General features: G+C 40.9%; 1 protein-coding gene across 1 annotated transcript in view; it reads right to left on the bottom strand.

Moving 5' to 3' along the window:
• Positions 1-22,473, bottom strand: part of LOC117509055 (spectrin beta chain, non-erythrocytic 4-like) — a 301,034-nt gene that overhangs the window by 118,677 nt on the left and 159,884 nt on the right. The window contains 3 exon segments of the mRNA XM_034168865.1: positions 2,385-2,519; positions 12,307-12,552; positions 14,636-14,865. Coding sequence (XP_034024756.1) covers positions 2,385-2,519; positions 12,307-12,552; positions 14,636-14,865 — 611 coding nt within the window.

Here is a 22,473-nt window from a genome sequence, read left to right as displayed (position 1 = left end):
AACATCTCATTATAATCGTTCAGACGAGCTGCGCTCTGATGCGGTGTGCCAACGCAACCACTCACACTGTTCACTTCTTTACTCCACTTGATGAGCTGCACGTAGTGTGGGCGAGCAGATCACACCACACTGCATGAGATTTATGCGTGAAAGATTTTTTGAACATTTCAAAATTCTCTGCACAATTGCACACACCGGCGCCCCCTCACATTCAGTCTACACCCATTAAAGACAAGTTTAAGTCGTGCAAGTGTCAGGGGGCCTTTAGGTGTCTGTTCCGTCTGTTCCTCGTAAAGTGCATTATTTTAGTGCATTTTTTATTATTGGCATTTATTTGTACATAATTGGTGTTTATTTTGTTTCTTCTTTGATAGCTCTACATTAGGGATGTTCATATTGTATAGTGAAAAATAAAAGTTGTGAGAGACTTCGGGCCATATGTTGTTTTTGTTCCACTTGGGGTTTTTTAGCTGCAGACCAAATTTAAACTTAATCGGATAAGATTTAGAGGTCCCCCAGAGTGAAACATTTTCCTCTCCCTCCTCTGGCGAGGCAACGTCACCCAAACGGGAGAAGAGTCTGATGCCATTATATTTCTTTTTCAGGTGCATGTGATGGCTTCTAATCGCAAAAAGTGGTGGTTGATTGGTCACCCAGAGGAGAACATTACCGAATTACTGGATTATTGCATTGCTTGTTTTGGGAAAATTGCTGCTTTGTGGGGGACCCCTAAACAATGTCCAATTACAATAAAATTTGGCACAGATCTTTTATTTAGTACACTTATATTACAGAAAATATTATGATTGTTGGCTTAACACCCATTGCTTCCACTAGTATGTGAAGACTGCTCACTGACCTCACAAACAAGCTCCTGAATGAATGAAGTACATAATCCACAGTTCCAGACAGAACCATCACTTACAGCGATTTTAAATTCAAGTCAAATCTGAGAGCAGACCCTGGTGCCATGTGCCAACCCCCCACCATACCACAGAACCACCTTGGGACATGGATGGCAGCTACCCAAGGAAACAAGTGGTCCATCCCAACCACTCAAACATAGCTTCTATCAGCCACAGTCAGGTGAAACATTACCATCCCCTTCACCTTCTCCAGCTACTGACCTTCTCCAGCAACTGGGGTCCTCAACAGTCAGGCACTTGTTTGCTGGTCCACGCCCACATGTCCATAATGATGGCACTGATTATACATCATCATGCAAGTGATAATCCTCATCTGAGTTTTCCTAAGTAACAGGTGGATTGTATCAAAGACAGTGGCAACATGTTACAACCATACAGCAAGACAGAAAGCCCCAGGACCATAAAAGTTGAACCTACAAAGATATCTGCATTAGCAAACACCTTTTTCCAGAAACCAAATGGCTACATAATCTTTCTTGATCTCAAAGGCCTTCTCAAATTGTAAAGGTAAGTTAAAAACTGTTCACTCTGACTCAAACTGTACACGGACTGTTGTGCACTTTCTCTGTGTGCTGTAACACAGATAGGTTGAGTGAGCTTTCTTTTCTGTTCATTTCGTAGCGTGTGTTTATTGCTTGTAATATGTTCTTGTATTACAGTACGGTTGTTACGCATCTTACTGTTATATTATCAGCACGCTATGTTTTTGTTTCAAATCATGTTTACAGTCTAACCCCCAATGAAAACTCTTTCCATGTTTGTTTTTGTTCACTTGACTTCCACGTCTGTCCACACCTGGTGGCTATTTAAAGAACTCAGATTAAAGAACTTTGGACTCATGCTATTGATTGTTCTCAGCGCTGGGGTCATCAGAACATCTGGAACTGTTACAGCATTTAGTTGTTAACCTATTTTCTATTATGTTTCCTGGTCCTGTGTGTATTAATTTGCATGCCTACACAGTGTACGTGCATCATGAACCTGCTATGAACTTCATACCAGGTCTATGCGGAAACAATTTCTATTGTCTCAAGATACCAATCCATCAGCACTGTGTTTGTCCAGACCTCATTTTTAGACCAGTTTGGGCACATAGTTGAGTGAATTCTACCTGTGACTTCAAGGACATGAAAACCACAACTACATCTGGTGGAAACAACCAAAAACATTTTCAGTGCACTCTGCACAGCTTAGTGTTGGGGGAAAGACAGAGGACCTCTGGAGGTGATTTAACTTGTACATATTGTGTAGTTCTCAGTTCCATCAATTACTAAGAAATGAAGAGCGTATAACACAGTCTGTTATATGTTCCTGGAACAGGCCGCCCTGAGAAACCGAGTGATCATGCATAAAGGAGAAGATTGAGGAAAGCCACGACACACTGATGAGGACTCTGAAGGAGTCTGTTCCACGTCTGACGGGGCTGTAGTGGACATGATTTGTGCTGATATGCAGTACCTGTGTGATCAGCAGCTGTATGTCCTGTTCAAAGCTGTGCATGAGTCTTTGCAGCGAGCTGGTGTTGGCCGTCCCACTCTGCCGGACTCGAACCTCCGACACCTTTTGATGTTTGTCCTCAATCTGCACCAACACCTGACAAAAGGAGCAGAGAATGTGGGCCAACTACACACTACACACGTCTGTACACCAGCCCTGTGTGGACGAAAAAAGGCAGACATGAATCAACATTCAGTGTGTACTCAGTCTCACAATGATAAGAAAGATGATGTGTGTGTCCACAAAATGTATATATGGTGTGACGCTGAAGCTCTCAGTGTTCAGATGTACAGTAGTGTTCAGAATAATAGTAGTGCTATGTGACTAAAAAGTTTAATCCAGGTTTTGAGTATATTTCTTATTGTTACATGGGAAACAAGGTACCAGTAGATTCAGTAGAGTATCACAAATCCAACAACACCAAGCATTCATGATATGCACACTCTTAAGGCTATGAAATTGGGCTATTAGTAAAAAAAAAGTAGAAAAGGGGGTGTTCACAATAATAGTAGCATCTGCTGTTGATGCTACAAACTCAAAACTATTATGTTCAAACTGCTTTTTTAGCAATCCTGTGAATCACTAAACTAGTATTTAGTTGTATAACCACAGTTTTTCATGATTTCTTCACATCTGCGAAGCATTAATTTTGTTGGTTTGGAGCCAAGATTTTGCTCATTTACTAGTGTGCATGGGGTCATTGTCTTGTTGAAACACCCATTTCAAGGGCATGTCCTCTTCAGCATAAGGCAACATGACCTCTTCAAGTATTTTGACATATCCAAACTGATCCATGATACCTGGTATGCGATATATAGGCCCAACACCATAGTAGGAGAAACATGCCCACATCATGATGCTTGCACCACCATGCTTCACTGTCTTCACTGTGAACTGTGGCTTAAATTCAGAGTTTGGGGGTCGTCTCACAAAGTGTCTGCGGCCCTTGGACCCAAAAAGAACAATTTTACTCTCATCAGTCCACAAAATATTCCTCCATTTCTCTTTAGGCCAGTTGATGTGTTCTTTGGCAAACTGTAACCTCTTCTGCACATGTCTTTTATTTAACAGAGGGACTTTGCGGGGGATTCTTGCGAATAAATTAGCTTTACACAGGCATCTTCTAACTGTCACAGCACTTACAGGTAACTCCAGACTGTCTTTGATCATCCTGGAGCTGATCAATGGGTGAGCCTTTGCCATTCTGGTTATTCTTCTATCCATTTTGATGGTTATTTTCTGTTTTCTTCCATGTCTCTCTGGTTTTTTGTCCATTTTAAAGCACTGGAGATCATTGTAGATGAACAGCCTATAATTTTTTGCACCTGCGTATAAGTTTTCCCTCTCCAATCAACTTTTTAATCAAACTACGCTGTTCTTCTGAACAATGTCTTGAATGTCCCATTTTCCTCAGGCTTTCAAAGAGAAAAGCATGTTCAACAGGTGCTGGCTTCATCCTTAAATAGGGGACACCTGATTCACACCTGTTTGTTCCACAAAATTGACATACTCACTGACTGAATGCCACACTACTATTATTGTGAACACCCCCTTTTCTACTTTTTTTTTTCTAATAGCTCAATTTCATAGCCTTAAGAGTGTGCATATCATGAATGCTTGGTCTTGTTGGATTTGTGAGAATCTACTGAATCTACTGGTACCTTGTTTCCCATGTAACAATAAGAAATATACTCAAAACCTGGATTAATCTTTTTACTCACATAGCACTACTATTATTCTGAACACTACTGTACAAAATAAAGGCTGGAACCTCAGTTTCCCTGAGGGAGTCTTCCCAAGGGATTAATAAAGTTCTGTCTAATCTAATTGTTCGGGACATAAATGTCTTGATGGGCTATTTAATTAACTGAAAATATGGTTCATAATCACCAACACAAAGCCTCATTAAGAAATAAGCCGGCCTGCAGTATTGAGATGAAACAGATAATTTGCTGTAACATCAGATTTAGCAGAAATAAAGTCTTTTTTTTTTTTTGTTTAATAAAAGATACACAAATATACATGTCCCCAAAAAATCTGAATATCATAAATATATATATATATATATATATATATTTTTTTTTTCCAGGTATTTTCACAAAGTGAACATTTTACATATTGTAGACTCATTACATATAAAATAAAACTCTTCAAGCAATTTAAATTTTGTAATTATTGCTAACAGTTAAAAAACAATGCATTTCTCAAAGTACTTCATAAGATCATGAGGGGTGATGCTGAGGGGTGGCACGGTGTCTTAGTGGTTGCATCGCAGCAAGAAGGTTGTGGGATTGTTCTCCTTGTACTCACGTAGGTTCCCTCTGAGTGTCTCAGCTTCCTCACACTTCCAAAGACATGCAGGTCAGGTGAACTGGTGACTCTTGGTGTGTGTGACAGTGTGGATGAGTTTGTCTGTCGATATGTGGCTCTGTGGTAGACTGGTGTCCTGTCCAGGGTGCCCCCTACATCATACCCTATCACTGCTGGGATAGGCTGCAGCCCCCCGGAACCCTTGATTGGAGTAAGCAGGTATAGAAAATGAATGAATGGATGAACATGCATATGTGATACTATCTACAATAGTGGCTTGACTTTCAGCTGCCCCTGTTTGTTCAGGGTCACCACAGCGGATTCAGGACAGATCCCGCATTGGGATTTGGCAGAAGTTTGATACTGGAAGCCATTATAAAGTTTCCAATTGACCTAACCTGAAGAAAAACATCTCAGTGTCCTTCAAGCCCTGCGAGTTCTGAAACAGAGTTTTCCTGTTTAACTTCTCGCCCTTTTCTTGATCACTGAACAGTTTTTCTTTATAATCCTCTTAGTTGGTAATTTTTGACCTTCAAAATGAATTGTGCTGCTGGAAATTCCACAATATCTGTAAGCTTTAATAATTATGACTGTAACAGTGACTGAGTGTGATCCAGAAATTCTACATTATGAATAATCTGTTTTGCTCTTGTTTTTTGGAGAATAAACAGAAAACATTTGACGTTGTTGGTCCAGATCTCTGCACAGTAACGAGAACCTATGATCCAGAACCTGTTCTGTTCTTTTTGATACTAAAATACTTCTTGACAGTTTTTTTTTGTACATATTAAATCTGTGATTTCCACATATGTCCTTTCAATATCAACCCCTTGGATCTGGGTCTGGACTTGCGTATTCACTCTACAGTTATCAAATAGTGCACCTTTTGTTAATCCACTTTTATTCATTTCAGTCATGATGTTATCCAGTAGTGATTATAAATGGAAATTATTGGTACTATAGTGAATCTGGCCAAAGACAGAATCTTAATTTTCCACTTTTAACAAAGAAGTGACTCTCTAAACATTTCTAAGGCTGAAATGTCTTGAACTGAAAACTTGACTCGGTGCTGGGCACTGAAAACCCAACCTTCTCATAAAGTTACCAGTCTCGCCAAAACATTCCCTGACACAATTTACAACAACTCAGGAGAGTTTCAACAAACAGCCCTGATGGATGAAAGATAATTGTTGAAACAGGTCTGGGCAAACTCAGTTCAAACCAAATTTATTAGACAGTTTAATGAAACCTGTCCAAAGTCAGAGGACATCCAGACACTAACAGGACTTTCCCTACAGATAACATCTCAATAAACCTAGAATCCCAACCAGCTGATGAAAAAAGATCAAAGATCATAAAAGTGACCAACAATGGGACAGAACCACAGCATCTCCTTTTGGATCAGGTTGAGAAGGACACGGACCCTTCAATATACTTCAATATGTTAGTTGTTGGATTATTAATGAAATGTCATGATGAAAAGTGTATCTGTTCATCACTTCCCTGCTTTTAGGACGTTTATACTCAGTCAGCTTATATATTGTTAGCCAAAGAAGGAAGAGCGTATATGTCATTCACTGTATCTGATGTGTGCTACAAATAACGTTGTTCGGGAGAAACCTGAGGCCAAGTGGGCGGCGCTTATGACCATGTGCTTAGCCTCTTTAAAATGAGCGCGAGACAAAGGAACTCTCTTTTCCACCATTCCTCTCTTTTGATGCCCTTTTTCAACTCTTATGCAACCCTCGTTGCACTCTCTTCTTCACTCTCTAAGTCCTAGTATTTTCAGTTTCAATTTATTGTCATTTATATAGCGCCAAATCACAACAGAGTTGCTTCACACAAGTAATGTTTAACCTTACTAACCCCCAGAGCAACAGTGGTAAGGAAAAACTTTGTGTCAAACATCTGCAGGCAGCATTTTGAACCAACTGGAGAGCCCAAATCCTGGACTGTAGTAAACCAGAAAATAGAACATTGCAGTAGTCCAATCTAGAAGAGATAAACACATGGATCAGGGTCTCAGCATCAGCAATAGACAGGATGGGATGAATCTTTGTTATATTTCGCAGGTGGAAGAAAGCAGTCCGTAATATTTCTAATGTGGGGGTCAAAGGACAATGTAGGATTACAAATTACCCCAAGGTTCCTCACTTTGTGAGTGATGTATGACACACGAGCCTGGCTGAGCCTTAACTGGTTAAATTGATGCCGATGTCTCACTGGACCAAGAACCATTATTTCAGTCTTATCAAAGTTAAAAAGTAGGAAGTTTCTAGACATCCAGCTTCTCACTGCTGCAAGGCAATCTTCTAAGGCTTTTATGTGAACGAGATTATCAGCAGTTATCGGCATGTATAAAAAAGGGGGCTATACGAAGGGAGAAAAGCAGGGGGCCTAAGATGGACCCCTGTGGAACCCCAAATTTCATGTCACTAAGGTTAGAGGTAGTGTTACTGTACAAAACACAGTAAGAACGACTGGTGAAGTATGACGTCAGCCATGCAAGGGCACTCCCAGTAATCCCAAAATGACTTTCCAGCCTATCAAGTACAATATGATGATCCACTGTATCAAATGCAGCACTGTGGAATGATATTTTCTAAAAGCAGACTGCAGTGGCTCAAAAAGATTATTCTCAGTAAGATAGTCTATGAGCTGCTGTGACACCACTTTTTCCAGAATTTTAGAGCAAAATGATAGATTTGATATCGGCTGATAGTTTTTCAATACACTAGGGTCAAGATTAGGTTTCTTAAGTAATGGTTTAATCACTGCAGATTTGAAACATTTAGGAACAGATCCAGAAGTTGAAGAAAGATGAATAATTTCCAGCACAGTTGGCCCAAGAGTGGGCCACAGGTCCTTAAACAGTTTTGTTGATATAGGATCAAATAAACAGGTTGTGCTTTTTGTTGACGTTACGAGTATTGTCAGCATGCTTAGAGAGATACTGTCAAATTCTGTAAATCTAGTTAATACCTCAGTAATGGCGCCCACCTCAATAGAAGGGTGTAGTGGCTGGGTTAAGGCATGCTGGGATATGTTTAACCTAATGTCATCTATTTTCTTCTTGAAGTAATGCAGTGCTGTTAAAGGAGAGCGAACTACAGGTGGTTGTCCATGAATAACTGTTGCCACCGTGTTGAACAAGAACTTTGAGTTTTACTTGTTTTGTTGATCAAATCAGATTAATAGGTCCGCTTTGTAGCCAGTAGTGCATGATTATAGTCTACGCCACGCAAGGTGGAATATTTTGCATTTATATATATTTATATATATATATATATATATATATATCAAATCAATTTTATTTATATAGCACCAAATCACAACAACAGTTGCCCCAAGGCGCTTTATATTGTAAGGCAAAAGCCATACAATAATCACAGAAAAACCCCAACGGTCAAAACGACCCCCTATGAGCAAGAACTTGGTGACAGTGGGAAGGAAAAACTCCCTTTTAACAGGAAGAAACCTCCAGCAGAACCAGGCTCAGGGAGGGGCAGTCTTCTGCTGGGACTGGTTGGGGCTGAGGGGAGAGAATCAGGAAAAAGACATGCTGTGGAGGGGAGCAGAGATCAATCACTAATGATTAAATGCAGAGTGGTGCATACAGAGCAAAAAGAGAAAGAAACACTCAGTGCATCATGGGAACCCCCCAGCAGTCTAAGTCTATAGCAGTATAACTAAAGGATGGTTCAGGGTCACCTGATTCAGCCCTAACTATAAGCTTTAGCAAAAAGGAAAGTTTTAAGCCTAATCTTAAAAGTAGAGAGGGTGTCTGTCTCCCTGATCTGAATTGGGAGCTGGTTCCACAGGAGAGGAGCCTGAAAGCTGAAGGCTCTGCCTCCCATTCTACTCTTACAAACCCTAGGAACTACAAGTAAGCCTGCAGTCTGAGAGCGAAGCGCTCTATTGGGGTGATATGGTACTATGAGGTCCCTAAGATAAGATGGGACCTGATTATTCAAAACCTTATAAGTAAGAAGAAGAATTTTAAATTCTATTCTAGAATTAACAGGAAGTCAATAAAGAGAGGCCAATATGGGTGAAATATGCTCTCTCCTTCTAGTCCCCATCAGTACTCGAGCTGCAGCATTTTGAATTAACTGAAGGCTTTTCAGGGAACTTTTAGGACAAGCTGATAATAATGAATTACAATAGTCCAGCCTAGAGGAAATAAATGCATGAATTAGTTTTTCAGCATCGCTCTGAGACAAGACCTTTCTAATTTTAGAGATATTGCGCAAATGTAAAAAAGCAGTCCTACAGATTTCTCACAGTATTACTGGAGGTCAGGGTAATGCCATCCAGAGTAAGGATCTGGTTTGACACCATGTTTCTAAGATTTGTGGGGCCAAGTACAATAACTTCAGTTTTATCTGAATTTAAAAGCAGGAAATTAGAGGTCATCCATGTCTTTATGTCTGTAAGACATTCCTGCAGTTTAACTAATTGGTGTGTGTCCTCTGGCTTCATGGATAGATAAAGCTGGGTATCATCTGCGTAACAATGAAAATTTAAGCAATGCCGTCTAATAATACTGCCTAAGGGAAGCATGTATAAAGTGAAAAAAATTTGTCCTAGCACAGAACCTTGTGGAACTCCATAATTAACCTTTGTCTGTGAAGAAGACTCATTTACATGAACAAATTGTAATCTATTAGATAAATATGATTCAAACCACCGCAGCGCAGTGCCATTAATACATATGGCATGCTCTAATCTCTGTAATAAAATTTTATGGTCAACAGTATCAAAAGCAGCACTGAGGTCTAACAGGACAAGCACAGAGATGAGTCCACTATCTGAGGCCATAAGAAGATCATGTGTAACCTTAACTAATGCTGTTTCTGTACTATGATGAATTCCGAAACCTGATTGAAACTCTTCAAATAGTCCATTCCTCTGCAGATGATCAGTTAGCTGTTTTACAACTATCCTTTCAAGAATTTTTGAGAGAAAAGGAAGGTTGGAGATTGGCCTATAATTAGCTAAGATAGCTGGGTCAAGTGATGGCTTTTTAAGTAATGGTTTAATTACTGCCACCTTAAAAGCCTGTGGTACATAGCCAACTAATAAAGACAGATTGATCATATTTAAGATCGAAGCATTAATTAATGGCAGGGCTACCTTGAGCAGCCTGGTAGGAATGGGGTCTAATAGACATGTTGATGGTTTGGAGGAAGTAACTAATGAAAATAACTCAGACAGAACAATTGGAGAGAAAGAGTCTAACCAAATACCAGCATTACTGAAAGCAGCCAAAGATAACGATATGTCTTTGGGATGGTTATGAGTAATTTTTTCTCTAATAGTTCAAATTTTATTAGCAAAGAAAGTCATGAAGTCATTACTAGTTAAAGTTAAAGGAATACTCGGCTCAATAGAGCTCTGACTCTTTGTCAGCCTGGCTACAGTGCTGAAAAGAAACCTGGGGTTATTCTTATTTTCTTCAATTAGTGATGAGTAGTAAGATGTCCTAGCTTTACGGAGGGCTTTTTTATAGAGCAACAGACTCTTTTTCCAGGCTAAGTGAAGATCTTCTAAATTAGTGAGACGCCAATTCCTGTCCAACTTACGGGTTATCTGCTTTAAGCTGTGAGTTTGTGAGTTATACCACGGCGTCAGGCACTTCTGATTTAAGGCTCTCTTTTTCAGAGTAACGACCAGGTGGACGATAGATAACAACAAATAAAACTGGTTTTTGGGACTTCCAATTTGGATGGACAAGACTAAGAGTCAAGCTTTCAAATGAATTAAAGCTCTGTCTGGGTTTTTGATTAATTAATAAGCTGGAGTGGAAGATTGCTGCTAATCCTCCCCCTCGGCCCGTGCTATGAGCATTCTGACAGTCAGTGTGACTCGGGGGTGTTGACTCATTTAAACTAACATATTCATCCTGCTGTAACCAGGTTTCTGTAAGGCAGAATAAATCAATATGTTGATCAATTATTATATCATTTACTAACAGGGACTTAGAAGAGAGAGACCTAATGTTTAATAAACCACATTTAACTGTTTTAGTCTGTGGTGCAGTTGAAGGTGCTATATTATTTTTCTTTTTGAATTTTTATGCTTAAATAGATTTTTACTGGTTGTTGGTGGTCTGGGAGCAGGCACCGTCTCTACGGGGATGGGGTATTGGGGAGATGGCAGGGGGAGAGAAGCTGCAGAGAGGTGTGTAAGACTACAACTCTGCTTCCTGGTCCCAACCCTGGATAGTCACGGTCTGGAGGGTTTAATAAAATTGGCCAGATTTCTAGAAATGAGAGCTGCTCCATCCAAAGTGGGATGGATGCCGTCTCTCCTAACAAGACCAGGTTTTCCCCAGAAGCTTTGCCAATTATCTATGAAGCCCACCTCATTTTTTGGACACCACTCAGACAGCCAGCAATTCGAGGAGAACATGCGGCTAAACATGTCACTCCCGGTCCAATTGGGGAGGGGCCCAGAGAAAACTACAGAGTCCGACATTGTTTTTGCAAAGTTACACACCGATTCAATGTTAATTTTAGTGACCTCCGATTGGCGTAACCGGGTGTCATTACTGCCGATGTGAATTCATTCGACGTCAATCTTACCAAATTTATGCTTAGCCTTAGCCAGCAGTTTCAAATTTCCTTCAATGTCGCCTGCTCTGGCACTCGGAAGACAATTGACTATGGTTGCTGGTGTCGCTAACTTCACATTTCTCAAAACAGAGTCGCCAATAACCAGAGTTTGTTCCTTGGCGGGTGTGTCGCCGAGTGGGGAAAAACGGTTAGAGATGTGAACGGGTTGGTGGTGTACAGGGAGCTTCTGTTTAGGACTACGCTTCCTCCTCACAGTCACCCAGCCGGCCTGCTTTCCCGGCTGCTCGGGATCTGCTGGGGGGCAGCTAACGGCGGCTAAGCTACCTTGGTCCGCACCGACTACAGGGGCCTGGCTAGCTGTAGGATTTTCCAGGGTGCGGAGCCGAGTCTCCAATTCGCCCAGCCTGGCCTCCAAAGCTACGAATAAGCTACACTTATTACAAGTACCGTTACTGCTAAAGGAGGCCGAGGAATAACAAAACATTTCACACCCAGAGCAGAGAACTGCGGGAGAGACAGGAGAAGCCGCCATGCTAAACCGGCTAAGAGCCAGTAGCTGCGCTAAGCTAGCAGATTCCTAAAAATACACAAAGTGAATAATGTGTAAATAATTTAGAGGTGATTCAGCAGAGTGAGTGCTTTAGTTAAGGCACGTGAAGATTACACTGGGAAACAAATCGCTTTCGAGTTAACTAGATCAATCTAACTGCGCAGATTAAACAGCTAACAGATACAGAAAAACACCGCTGTGCTGCTCTCGTTCCGCTGAATGGGACAGTGTGTCCAAACCTTTGACTGGTACTGTAGTTTGACATAGCTGTTATATCTTAACTGGAAATCATATTTCATTCACACTGGTGTTCAACAGGGTCATGATTCGACACAGATGAGATCATCTCAGGTGTATTTCAACCTGCCCTGAAGACATATTTTAATCTCAGGCCTAAACAGTCTGACAGTATGTTCTTTATGACACCGGGTCTGTTGGACTGTACCTCTCTGCAATCAGAGAAGAACTTGTGCAGCTGGTGTGATGCAGCAAGCATCTGCGCCCGAGTCTCCATCAGCTCCACCAGGTCGGCCCAGGCCTCGTTCACCCCGTCCTTCCACTCAGCGATGGTGGCGGCCTCGGCGTGGCCATAGTCAATGAGCTCATCCACCATCTGGTTGACGGCGGTTACTCGTTCCTGTCCAACACTGCCTGTCTCTGAAGCAAACTTAGTGAACTTCTCCTGCAGGACCTGGATGTACAGACGTGAGGAGAGGAGACACGACAACAGATGACGTTTATTTACTGCTCTGCTTTTTAAAAGTGAGCTCGTGCAAAACGCACACTGAGCTGATTCACAGAATCACTTTAGGCGGGTTGTGCAGGTTTGGTCTTTTTAACAATGAATCGTCTTATCATCTCATTTATTGTCTCTGGTTTCCTGTGGATGTGTCACAATCACAGGCTGTATATATCCTGGACAAACCCTCTGTGATGTCACCCAACACTTTTTTTTTTGAAGAGACCTGGAAGAGTCGTTTTGAAGATCAAAAACTGTTGCCCTGGCGGCAGTGCTTACTCCACCTACGTCCCAGCAAACCCATAAATGGGTAAAAGAGTTGGCGTGTGGGTGAAACCCTGTGTGACCTGGGTGGGATGAATGAAATCCAAACATGCCCCATCTCAGAGTGACCAATCAAGGTCAAGCTAACAGGCTAACAATGGTTTGGCCGTTTGAGCAAATCATACATTTGGGGACTGGTCGGTGGTTCTCATAACTGGTGGGGTTGGTGTGGGCATTAAAAATTATGACTGTCTTATTTCCCCAGTAATCATGGATTAATTGGACCAAATGTCACTAAGCTACAATAGCTGCTAAATGTGTTAACATTGCTAATCTACAAAATTAAATTATATGAACATTTCACTGGAGCACAGACATCTTAGATGATCTGTCAGGATAATTAACCACACAAGAAGCCACATTATTACAGACATTCATTCATTTTCTGCTCTTTATCCTGGTCCAGGTCACCACAGGTGACAGTAGGTTAAGCAGCTCCTCCCAGAGTTCCCTCTCCATACAGTTCTCTAACTGTTCCTGGGGGATTCCAAGGCATGCTGAAGCCAACTGGGAAATATATTCCTTCTGCTGTGCCCTGGGTCTTCCCCGGGCCTCCTCTCAGGTGGACGAGCCTGGAAGACCTGCTTAGGGAGACGACCAGGGGGCATCCTTACCAGATGCTCAAACTACCTCAGCTGGCTTCTTTCAAGGTGAAGAAGCAGCAGCTTGAGTCCCTCAAGGATATTTCAGTTTCTCACCCTGTCCAGGAGTGTAAGCTCAGATACCCGACAGAGGAATCTCATTTCTGCCACTTATATCTTTGACCTTGTTCTTTTGGTCATTAAGCAAAGTTCATGACCATAGGTGAAGATAGGAGCATAAATCGACTGGTAAGTTGAGCCTCACCTTCTGGTTCAGCTCCTTCTTCACCATGAGGATCCGGTACAGCGTCTGTAAAACATCAGACGCCGCCCCAAACCATCTATCGCTCTGATACTGCAACTTACCCTCACTGGTGAACAAGACCTCGAGATACTTAAACTCCTCCACTTGGGGCAGTAACTATCCCCTGACCCAGAGGGGACAATCCACCGTATTCCGACAGAGGACCATGGGCTCAGATTTGGAGGTCCAGTTCTGTGGACAGTGGGAAAATGCTAACACAGACGGACACTCAGTTATTATTACATATATATGTATAATAAAATGCCCTGGATGGGCAGACACCGTCCTCCACAACAGGTAACAGCCATGACGATCAACCTCAGCGACGGAGGCTGTGAGCTCAGCACAACGACACACACTACCTGTGACTCAAAGGGACCACACCTCTAATTATGTGTAACCTTATGGCTTAAAAGATCTTAACCCCCCCCCAACCCCGAAAGTTGTAATGCAGGTGTAAACTAGCTACAAAGACCAAAACAGTTTTGTTTTTTTGGTCCCAGGATGTAAACTAGTTTTTTCCCTCTCTAAAATTGGACATTTTAACATGGGCTTCTAAGGGAATCTGCTCGCTGTTGGAGCCAACCTCAAGTGGTCATTCAAGGTGGCTTCATTTTCGATGGCTGGAGGTTGGGGTCATACCAAACATGATGGACCCAAAATACTGTGAAGTGATGCAGAAATTCTAGACAACATCCATAAAAGACTCCACAGGGCACATCCACCAAACTACACGCAAACCGCAGACAAAGTCTGGCTCCTGATTGGTCCATGACAGACTCACAAATGCCTGAAGCATTCGATCTGCATGTCGTGACAAACTTACGGTGATGTGCTCGAAGTCTTGGCCCAGCTCAGGTGAGCTGGCAACCACCTCCCGCTGAGCGATCCACTGCTCCAGCTCATCCACCTCCCTGTTTAGCTGGTAGAGCCAGTACTGCTGCTCCAGACAGCTCTTCCTCTCCTCCACCAGGTCCTTGAGAGACACGTAGAGACGGTCGATCTGCGATTGCCGCTTACTGATCTGCTCACTGAGGGAGAGAGAAAATGTGTCAGGTCAAAGTCAAACACAGGGATGACTGCTACATCCGTCCACAGGCCAGTGTAGCAGGTTCTCGGACCTCCGGACAAACTGGATGGATTTATAGCCATCATGTGCTGCAAAGTACTAACTAAAACCCCATGTCCACATGTGCCCAGTAGGTTGTGGTTGGGTTCCTGATAGAAAAAAAATAATCATAAACCCTGCCGCAACCCACATGCAAGCGTCCTGGAATACACGGGCCACTATCTGGACTCATGGATGCTTAAGACGAAAAAAAAAAGGCAGCAATCCAAAGTCTTGGTAAATTAAAAGACAGCAACTATTTGCGGCAAAGCGGAAAGATGGGGGGGGGGCACCCCTGGGAAATTTTAAGAATTTAAGTGCCCTGTGGTGCATTTTGGTGCATTATTACCTCCGCCAAGGAGGTTATGTTTTCGGTCGCGTTTGTTTGTTTGTCAGCAGGATAACTCAAAAAGTTTTGAACGGATTTTGATGAAATTTTATGGAGTGGTTGGAAATGACAAGAGGAACAAGTGATTAAATTTTAGTGGTGATCCGGATCACGATCCAGATCCAGGAATTTTTTAAAGGATTCTTCACTATTGCGGGATAGGGGGAATTTTGACATTCTAGTTTCTAACTCCACAAAAACAAGGCAGAAAGGCTTGAAAAAAATTAGGGTGTAACATAGTCAATTGTTCTATCAAACAACAAAGTTTGGTGATGATCAGATTCCGGATCTGGTGATCCAGAATATGCAAAAATAGAGGTGCACCGATCAGGATTTTTTAGGCCGATCACCGATCACCAATCACTGAAATTTTGATCTGCCAATACCGATCAAGGCCAATAGCGATCAAGTATATATTTGGATCATGCCCAAAATAAGAATATAGGTCTAATGTATAGGACTATTTTTGCATTAAAACTTAATGATGAAAACAAAAAACATGCATTCAAATAAAGACACTAGAATAAACTGCCAACTTTTGTTTTATTACACTGACTATTCTACCAGCAAGCTTTTTTTTTCCATGTTTCATGTTGCTCAGGTTACAGCCTACAGAGAATACGTTGAGAATGTAAAATACAGCCCTCATTCTATGGGGTTAAAATTGTCTCATTAATATTTGTAAATGCACACAGGGTGATCTACAAATCACTGATTTGCAAATGTGTTCAGATATCACTGTAGCCAAGTGCTTGCTCACAGGGGGTCGTTTTGACCGTTGGGGTTTTACATAATTATTGTATGGCCTTGCCTTACAATATAAAGCGCCTTGGGGCAACTGCAACTGTTTGTTGTGATTTGGCGCTATATAAAAAATTGATTGATTGATTGATTGATATCCACAAATGCAAATTTCATATGTGTAACTTGTAAATTGGTCTTTGCAAATAATGTTGTATTTGCAAATATAAAACTTAATTTGTAAAAAAAAAATAAAAAAATAAAATAAAAAATTACATTTGTAAAACTGTAAATTGTATTTGTGAATTGAGTTTCAGCATTTGTGGATCACCAATTACATGCATTCATCGCTTTCCCCTGTGACGTAATTTTGAGACATTCTTTTCACGAAATCCACAGATCCACAAACAAATCAATCAATCAATTCAATCAATTTTTTTTTATTTCGAACTTAGTTGTCAATTTCAGTATCATGGCAGTTCACAATGTAAGCAAATCAAATGAACAAAGCTTCTTTGTACTGTCTGTACCTCTACACTCATATGAAAAAATAAACAAAATCAAAATGTCGACTGATTCACAAATACACACTCGCGCACACTGGATATCCACTAGATGGCAGTGTGGTTCCATTCATTACACAGCAGTCTATTTAGATCTCTCAGAGCCATTTGACTCATTTTGACTTCTGATATGAGCTGGACGGACATGGACGACATTAGATGATGGCGACTGCTCTCCTTGTCCATCCAGCTCATATCAGAAGTCAAAATGAGTTTACGTCACAGAGGAAAGCGTGTCATGACAGGACCAAGCGCTCCCTGCGCTGCTGCCTGCACTGTTGTGATTGGTCCTTTTGATCGGCGCATTTTGCCAATCACCGATCAAACCAATCAAGGCATGATCGGCCGATAATGATCGGTGCCCAATCGATCGGTGCACCTCTATGCAAAAATATAGGGAAAATAGAAAATGTGTCAGTGTGAGGTGACAAATGAAGCTAGAGATGCACAACTAACACCAAATTGTAGCTGAATCTGTACTGATTTAGTAAGGTGTCATCAGATTTGATGTAGCTTCAAATGTTATGGAGCTAGATCCAGAAGAAAACCGCCATTACCGAAAAATCGTTTTTATACAATAACTTTTGAACTAATAAAGACATAAAAGTGATTCCAAGTTCTAGTGGTATGTTTTCATGGTCAAGGATGTCAAATATAAAGGAAAGAAAAGTGAATGTATCATAGTTTTGGTTGTAACACTGAATTGTTGAATAGATCACTGTGCCAAGGAGGGAATCTCTTTAGGGTCAGTGACCCTATGGCCTTGTTTAGAGAAGTGTTTCATAAATGTTAAAAAAAAAATCATATATTTGCAGTTTAGTTGAATAATAAATTGAATTTTGTCTCTTATTTGTTTTTGTCTATAAGCACATGCAATATCAATATCAGTGCTCAGGTGACAGTAGCTTCTGGGAAAGGTGCAAGTTCTAATAAACTGTGATGCCAAGTGCTAAGGATATATGCTATCCAGTCACAGCAGATGAAACTTTTTTTTACTACTGAGCAAACATCATTGTTAGACTTTTTTAGGTTCAATGATTCCACGGCGTGTAGATGTTATGGCGTCAGTGACCCCATGGCCTTGGCGGAGGTTTGCACTCTCTGAGTGCTTCTAGTTTGGATTAAATTTGGACTCGAGACAGCTGTTCAATTTCTCTTGTGATCTCATGCAGTATGGCATGTTGTACCATCCCGTAGGAGTATATACAGAATATAACAACACAATAGTTTACAAATATAGCTAACTCATGCAAAAAACCTTATTGATTTAGTTTGTTTTTGATTGGGCTCAAAGACTAGGCAATTAAAATCTCAACATTCAAAGAACTAGTTAACTTCATAGTGCTTTCAGACTAGAGACTAGATAATTGCTTTCAGACTAGATAAAGATACATAACAACATAATACTGATGAGATTCTGCTTAGGATCAATTCACTTTTGTATGCCATCACAGATGACGTTACCATGTATACATACTATTATAGTAAATACATATACAGTCAGCCGATTTGTCTGCTCTGAACACTGACATGGCATCTAATCAGTCATTCTATACCGATTCAGATTCAGGAACAAAAGAAATCTGCAGGTTTTCTATCATTTCGACACACTTCGTTAACACCGCTGGGTTTCCCATGTGCCAAAAAGATAGAGTGAAAATAAATAAACCTGAGAGTCCTTGCGATGTCGGACAGCATGACGTAGCATGCATTCAAAAGCCACTTGATTACTATCATTCATTCAATAATGCACAACAATAAAATGTTAAATTTGTGTAACTCTTTTACTTGGGGGGGGGGGGGGGGGGTGTCTGTGCTCTTGAAAATGTGCGTGGAGAGCCTGAATGTGTACTACAATAAATGTTTCTTCTCAATGCTCGATGCATATTGTTTTGGATTGAACGGGGAGAAATAAAAAGTTGTAGTACTGTAGTGGAAACAAAGGGAGTCCAAATTGGCTCTAAAATGAGCAACAACAACAATTATACATGACGCCAACGCCATGAGGAATTATGCAGGCTTGGGGGATAGACTAGCTTGTTACTCCCGGTACTTTAACATAATATTTCATGACAAAAAATAAAATTAATTCTGCTAAATTATCTTCTATAAGGTCATCTGAACATTAAATCATTAACATACCTGTGTTTGTGACGAATTGTGAAGTTAAAAGTGAATTGAACAACGAACTAGTGAACGGGTAGAAATTTTGTTGAAGACAGATTTGGCGCGGGAAGCTGAGAAAGATGTCTGGGACATCGAGACATACCGCACTATGCCTTGTCTCGCACCGCTAATGTAAGTGTAAAGAGAATCTGCAGTGGTAGAGTCGCCGCGATTTTTAACCAATCAAAATGCATGTCGTCTTCATGTTGCGGATTCCGAGATGGCCGCCTCCATCTCTGGTAAACACACAGGGTTCTAGCTAGGATAAAATTTTAGTGTAGTGGTAATGTTGAGGGATGGTCGGATGGTGAAGAAAATTGAAAATTCAAGCTAAAAATTGGCCATTCTAGGGGTACCCAAAGGGGAAAAGCCAGGTACGACAGCCCAAGTTCCTTCATCATGTCCAGAAGGCTGGGGAAGTTTGTTGAGTGGGCAATCTGATTCTGGGTTAGCCAGTACATGGCCCTCAGTGAGGCTGTCGGGGTCCGTGGACATTTTTAAGTCAAGACTTAAAACTTATTTTTATTCTTTCTTATGAGTAGTTTTTATTTTGTTATGTTTTATTCTTTTCTGCTGCTTGCTGCTAATCCTCCGCCCCGGAGGATTAGCAGCAATCTTCCATTCCAGCTTATTAATTAATCAAAAACCCAGACAGAGCTTTAATTCATTTGAAAGCTTGACTCTTAGTCTTGTCCATCCAAATTGGAAGTCCCAAAAACCAGTTTTATTTGTTATTATCTATCGTCCACCTGGTCGTTACTGTGAGTTTCTCTGTGAATTTTCAGACCTTTTGTCTGACTTAGTGCTTAGCTCAGATAAGATAATTATAGTGGGCGATTTTAACATCCACACAGATGCTGAGAATGACAGCCTCAACACTGCATTTAATCTATTATTAGACTCTATTGGCTTTGCTCAAAAAGTAAATGAGTCCACCCACCACTTTAATCATATCTTAGATCTTGTTCTGACTTATGGTATGGAAATAGAAGACTTAACAGTATTCCCTGAAAACTCCCTTCTGTCTGATCATTTCTTAATAACATTTACATTTACTCTGATGGACTACCCAGCAGTGGGGAATAAGTTTCATTACACTAGAAGTCTTTCAGAAAGCGCTGTAACTAGGTTTAAGGATATGATTCCTTCTTTATGTTCTCTAATGTCCTATACCAACACAGAGCAGAGTAGCTACCTAAACTCTGTAAGTGAGATAGAGTATCTCGTCAGTAGTTTTACATCCTCATTGAAGACAACTTTGGATGCTGTAGCTCCTCTAAAAAAGAGAGCTTTAAATCAGAAGTGCCTGACTCCGTGGTATAACTCACAAACTCGTAGCTTAAAGCAGATAACCCGTAAGTTGGAGAGGAAATGGCGTCTCACTAATTTAGAAGATCTTCACTTAGCCTGGAAAAAGAGTCTGTTGCTCTATAAAAAAAGCCCTCCGTAAAGCTAGGACATCTTTCTACTCATCACTAATTGAAGAAAATAAGAACAACCCCAGGTTTCTTTTCAGCACTGTAGCCAGGCTGAAAAAGAGTCAGAGCTCTATTGAGCTGAGTATTCCATTAACTTTAACTAGTAATGACTTCATGACTTTCTTTGCTAACAAAATTTTAACTATTAGAGAAAAAATTACTCATAACCATCCCAAAGAAGTATCGTTATCTTTGGCTGCTTTCAGTGATGCCGGTATTTGGTTAGACTCTTTCTCTCCGATTGTTCTGTCTGAGTTATTTTCATTAGTTACTTCATCCAAACCATCAACATGTTTATTAGACCCCATTCCTACCAGGCTGCTCAAGGAAGCCCTACCATTATTTAATGCTTCGATCTTAAATATGATCAATCTATCTTTGTTAGTTGGCTATGTACCACAGGCTTTTAAGGTGGCAGTAATTAAACCATTACTTAAAAAGCCATCACTTGACCCAGCTATCTTAGCTAATTATAGGCCAATCTCCAACCTTCATTTTCTCTCAAAAATTCTTGAAAGGGTAGTTGTAAAACAGCTAACTGATCATCTGCAGAGGAATGGTCTATTTGAAGAGTTTCAGTCAGGTTTTAGAATTCATCATAGTACAGAAACAGCATTAGTGAAGGTTACAAATGATCTTCTTATGGCCTCGGACAGTGGACTCATCTCTGTGCTTGTTCTGTTAGACCTCAGTGCTGCTTTTGATACTGTTGACCATAAAATTTTATTACAGAGATTAGAGCATGCCATAGGTATTAAAGGCACTGCGCTGCGGTGGTTTGAATCATATTTGTCTAATAGATTACAATTTGTTCATGTAAATGGGGAATCTTCTTCACAGACTAAAGTTAATTATGGAGTTCCACAAGGTTCTGTGCTAGGACCAATTTTATTCACTTTATACATGCTTCCCTTAGGCAGTATTATTAGACGGTATTGCTTAAATTTTCATTGTTACGCAGATGATACCCAGCTTTATCTATCCATGAAGCCAGAGGACACACACCAATTAGCTAAACTGCAGGATTGTCTTACAGACATAAAGACATGGATGACCTCTAATTTCCTGCTTTTAAACTCAGATAAAACTGAAGTTATTGTACTTGGCCCCACAAATCTTAGAAACATGGTGTCTAACCAGATCCTTACTGTGGATGACATTACCCTGACCTCTAGTAATACTGTGAGAAATCTTGGAGTCATTTTTGATCAGGATATGTCATTCAAAGCGCATATTAAACAAATATGTAGGACTGCTTTTTTGCATTTACGCAATATCTCTAAAATCAGAAAGGTCTTGTCTCAGAGTGATGCTGAAAAACTAATTCATGCATTTATTTCCTCTAGGCTGGACTATTGTAATTCATTATTATCAGGTTGTCCTAAAAGTTCCCTAAAAAGCCTTCAGTTAATTCAAAATGCTGCAGCTAGAGTACTGACGGGGACTAGAAGGAGAGAGCATATCTCACCCATATTGGCCTCTCTTCATTGGCTTCCTGTTAATTCTAGAATAGAATTTAAAATTCTTCTTCTTACTTATAAGGTTTTGAATAATCAGGTCCCATCTTATCTTAGGGACCTCGTAGTACCATATCACCCCAATAGAGCGCTTCGCTCTCAGACTGCAGGCTTACTTGTAGTTCCTAGGGTTTGTAAGAGTAGAATGGGAGGCAGAGCCTTCAGCTTTCAGGCTCCTCTCCTGTGGAACCAGCTCCCAATTCAGATCAGGGAGACAGACACCCTCTCTACTTTTAAGATTAGGCTTAAAACTTTCCTTTTTGCTAATGCTTATAGTTAGGGCTGGATCAGGTGACCCTGAACCATCCCTTAGTTATGCTGCTATAGACGTAGACTGCTGGGGGGTTCCCATGATGCACTGTTTCTTTCTCTTTTTGCTCTGTATGCACCACTCTGCATTTAATCATTAGTGATCGATCTCTGCTGCCCTCCACAGCATGTCTTTTTCCTGGTTCTCTCCCTCAGCCCCAACCAGTCCCAGCAGAAGACTGCCCCTCCCTGAGCCTGGTTCTGCTGGAGGTTTCTTCCTGTTAAAAGGGAGTTTTTCCTTCCCACTGTAGCCAAGTGCTTGCTCACAGGGGGTCGTTTTGACCGTTGGGGTTTTACATAAGTATTGTATGGCCTTGCCTTACAATATAAAGCGCCTTGGGGCAACTGTTTGTTGTGATTTGGAGCTATATAAAAAAATTGATTGAATTGATAT

The sequence above is a fragment of the Thalassophryne amazonica genome, chromosome 4, assembly GCF_902500255.1.
Source record: "Thalassophryne amazonica chromosome 4, fThaAma1.1, whole genome shotgun sequence".
Classification (NCBI taxonomy): Eukaryota; Metazoa; Chordata; class Actinopteri; order Batrachoidiformes; family Batrachoididae; genus Thalassophryne; species Thalassophryne amazonica.
The sequence above is the reverse complement of the archived record's forward strand: the minus strand, read 5'-3'. Positions and strand labels throughout refer to the sequence as shown.